Source organism: Microtus ochrogaster, unplaced genomic scaffold, assembly GCF_000317375.1.
Source record: "Microtus ochrogaster isolate Prairie Vole_2 unplaced genomic scaffold, MicOch1.0 UNK90, whole genome shotgun sequence".
In the NCBI taxonomy this organism is placed as follows: Eukaryota; Metazoa; Chordata; class Mammalia; order Rodentia; family Cricetidae; genus Microtus; species Microtus ochrogaster.
Window position 1 is genome coordinate 501505 of NW_004949188.1, and position 3072 is coordinate 504576.

General features: G+C 53.1%; 1 protein-coding gene across 1 annotated transcript in view; it reads left to right on the top strand.

Annotated features, from left to right (window-relative positions):
• The first annotated feature begins 6 nt into the window (after positions 1 to 6).
• Prkaca (protein kinase cAMP-activated catalytic subunit alpha) overlaps positions 7 to 3072 on the top strand; it is a 23027-nt gene continuing 19961 nt past the window's right edge. Inside the window, exon 1 of the mRNA XM_005370922.3 lies at positions 7 to 89. Coding sequence (XP_005370979.1) covers positions 44 to 89 — 46 coding nt within the window. The 5' untranslated portion in view covers positions 7 to 43. The remainder of the gene's footprint in view (positions 90 to 3072) is intronic.

The window sequence follows — 3072 nt, forward strand, 5'->3', positions numbered from 1 at the left end:
GCGCCGCAGCTCCGGGACCGGCCCCGGCCGCGACGCCGCCGCGATGGGCAACGCCGCCGCCGCCAAGAAGGGCAGCGAGCAGGAGAGCGGTGAGTTCCCGGCCGTCACCCTGATCTCCGCTGCGTACGGTCTGCCCGTGCTCTGCCCATCACTGCATGGCCCCTCCCCCACATGCCCCCCCAATCCTGTCCGCCTGCACCCCTGCCTGATGCCTGTCCACGCTGAGGTCCAAGCACCGCAGACGTACCTTGCCCCCGGTAGGGCCCCCGTGCCCATGACCAACCATCCCCCACTGCAAAGGCCGTGCCCCCCCACCCAGCTGTCACTGCCAACCATTGCATGTATGACCGCCGGGGCCCCAGATGGGGCCCTGTCACCACCCCTCCTCTTCTAGTCCCTTTTCCCAGATTCTAATCCCTCCCCACACTTCGTCACTCACCTTTTCCACACAAGCCCCAATGCCTGACCCTGATCCAGGCTCCTGCCAGTCTCGGGAGTGCTGTGGGGTCCACTCTGCAGGGACCTTGGCCACTTGGTGACCACACCCCTCCCCCTCCAGCCCCCGCCATCTTTCCCCTACCCCTGCCTGTGATCCTCCTAACCACAGCCCCCACCTCCAAGCCCCCCTGTCCCCAGGAGCGTTTCCCAGGGCCACCTCCTGCATTGTTTTCCTCTTCTGTGTCACTTGGCATGGGGGACAAGATCTTTCTGGGTCCCTCTGCCCCTCTCATCCTGTCACTCTGCCTCCTCCGTAAGCGTCTGGCCCTAGCTGGGGTGGCAGACTGTTTATGAACCTAGAGAGCTGCTTCTGCGCTTCCAGATCCAAGTTCGAGCTGGCCTCGCTCAGAGCCATTGCTTCTGTCCTCTTTCTGGGGTTACGGGTGGGGGGAAATCGGCCGAGCACTCTCCCATCTCCTGGCCTGTCCTGAGCTCTGGGTTCCTTGGAAGCCCCCCCCCCCCCAATAAATGGTCGTTTCACAACTGCGGTTCTGTCATTCACCCAGTCCCTGGGGCTGCTTCACTCCTCCTGGTTCAAGGCTGAGAATGAATTGTAGTGTTAGCAGGGGCTCATTCGACTTGAATTGGGATGGTCAGAAGGAGGAATTGCAAGGGTAGGGAAACGCCATCGAGCCATAGGTGACAACTAATGATTTGGTTTGCTGAGGAGAGATGGATTCTGTGCATACCCAGGACTCACCCAAAGGGAGGTGTGTTTCACCCCCCACCCCACCCCGCCCCCATCCCTAAACATGCTGATTTTTTTTTTAACCAGGGAAAGAAACTGTATTTGAAATAGAAGAATTCTGTATTTGAAATACCTTCAGAAAGGGCCTTGTGCCCTGTTCCCAATATTTGCTTCTCTTAAAATTGTGTAATCCAAGCTAAAGCTGGACTGCCGCTGAGAACCCCTTCGGTTACCCAGAAATAGTCAGACCTCCCCAAAAGGAAGGCTATGACCAGCTCTGCCCTTCTCAGCATCTGAGTCCCCAGAATGCTACTAAGCCCAAGAACTTTCTGCCCCTCCCCCGCCTTCCAGACAGCACAGCAGCCTTAAGAGGCCTGGCATGTCACCGATGGGCGGGGGACGGAGAGGCAAGTGCTTGTAGTTGAGGGCTTGATGACAGGAGCAGGTGGGTAGTACTCAAAAAGGTCTTGGACTTGAGCTTGGAGGGGCCAAGGCGGAAGGGGAGGGCCAGCTCCCTTGGCAGGTGAGGCCCCCCAGGAGGTAGATGGTCCTGGCAGTAGACTGTATACTGCAGTGGCCCTTTTGGGAGTTGAACATAGTGCTAGAAAAGCTTCAAGCATATCAAACAGATTCAGCAGGAACTAAGAGCCACAGAGGGGAAAGAGCCTAAAAAAAAGATCAGAGTCTCCGAGTTGGCCAGCTGTTTCATTGGGATGAAGTCCAGCCACTGTTTATCAGCATCCTAGAGCTCTAACTTAAATAGTCTCCATAGATACACTTATTCTGATGATTTCTCACCAGATGACGCAGATGACATCATACAGGCAGGATTCACACCCAGATCTGCCTACCAGCAGATCTCTTGGACCCCAGAACATCTCAACTCAGATGTTCTTTTATTTGTTTTGACTTTTTGAGACAGGGTCTCACTGTATAGTTCCACCTGGTCAGGAACTTGATCTGTAGACCAGGCTGGCCTCAAACTCCCAGAGATCTGCTCGTCTCTGCTTCCCAAGTGCTGGGATTAAAGGTGTGCGCCACCACGTCCAGCCTTCAGCCCAGACATTCTTAAGCTGCCTCCACAGGAGTTAAACCCCAGCCATACTTTCCTAATTTAAAATGATAAAAAAAAAAAACACTGTGAATAGTAGTGTATATTGGTACTACCAGCCATTCAAGAGGCTGACGCAGAAGGATTGTTTGAGCCCAAGAGTTAAAGGCTATCTTAGGTGACAGCAAGACCTTGTATTAAGATACAAATAAAACCTGTGTTCACAGGTAAAGATGGTTTTGCTGCCAAGCATGTCAGTTTGAATTGTCTGCCTGGAACCCACATGGTGGAAGGAGAACTGGCTCCTACATGTTGTCCTCTGACTTCCACAAGGATGTGTGTACATACACAATAAATGTGGAAAATTAAAAATAATAAGACAGGCATAGCGACTCCTGCCTGGAACAAGCAAGTGAGGGACTGTGAGTCAGAAAGGACCTGAGTTTGAGGTCAGCCTGGGCTACAAAGGAGACATGGCCTTTTTTTAAAAAAAAAAAAAGTAAAGACTGTACTCATTTTTGCTCATAGGTTCTAAACTATAGCAGTCTGAGATTGCCTTTTATAGTCTCTGATGTACATTAAAATACAATGTAACTGCCAGGCGATGGTGACCCAGGCCTTTAACCCCAGCCCTTGGGAGGCAGAAGCAGGTGTGAGCTGGAGGCCAGCCTGGTCTACAAGAGCTAGTTCCAGGACAGGCACCAAAACTACACAGAGAAACCCTGTCTCAAAACAAATAAACAGGCCGGGCGGTGGTGGCGCACTCCTTTAATCCCAGCACTTGGGAGGCAGAGGCAGGCGGATCTCTGTGAGTTCGAGACCAGCCTGGTCTACA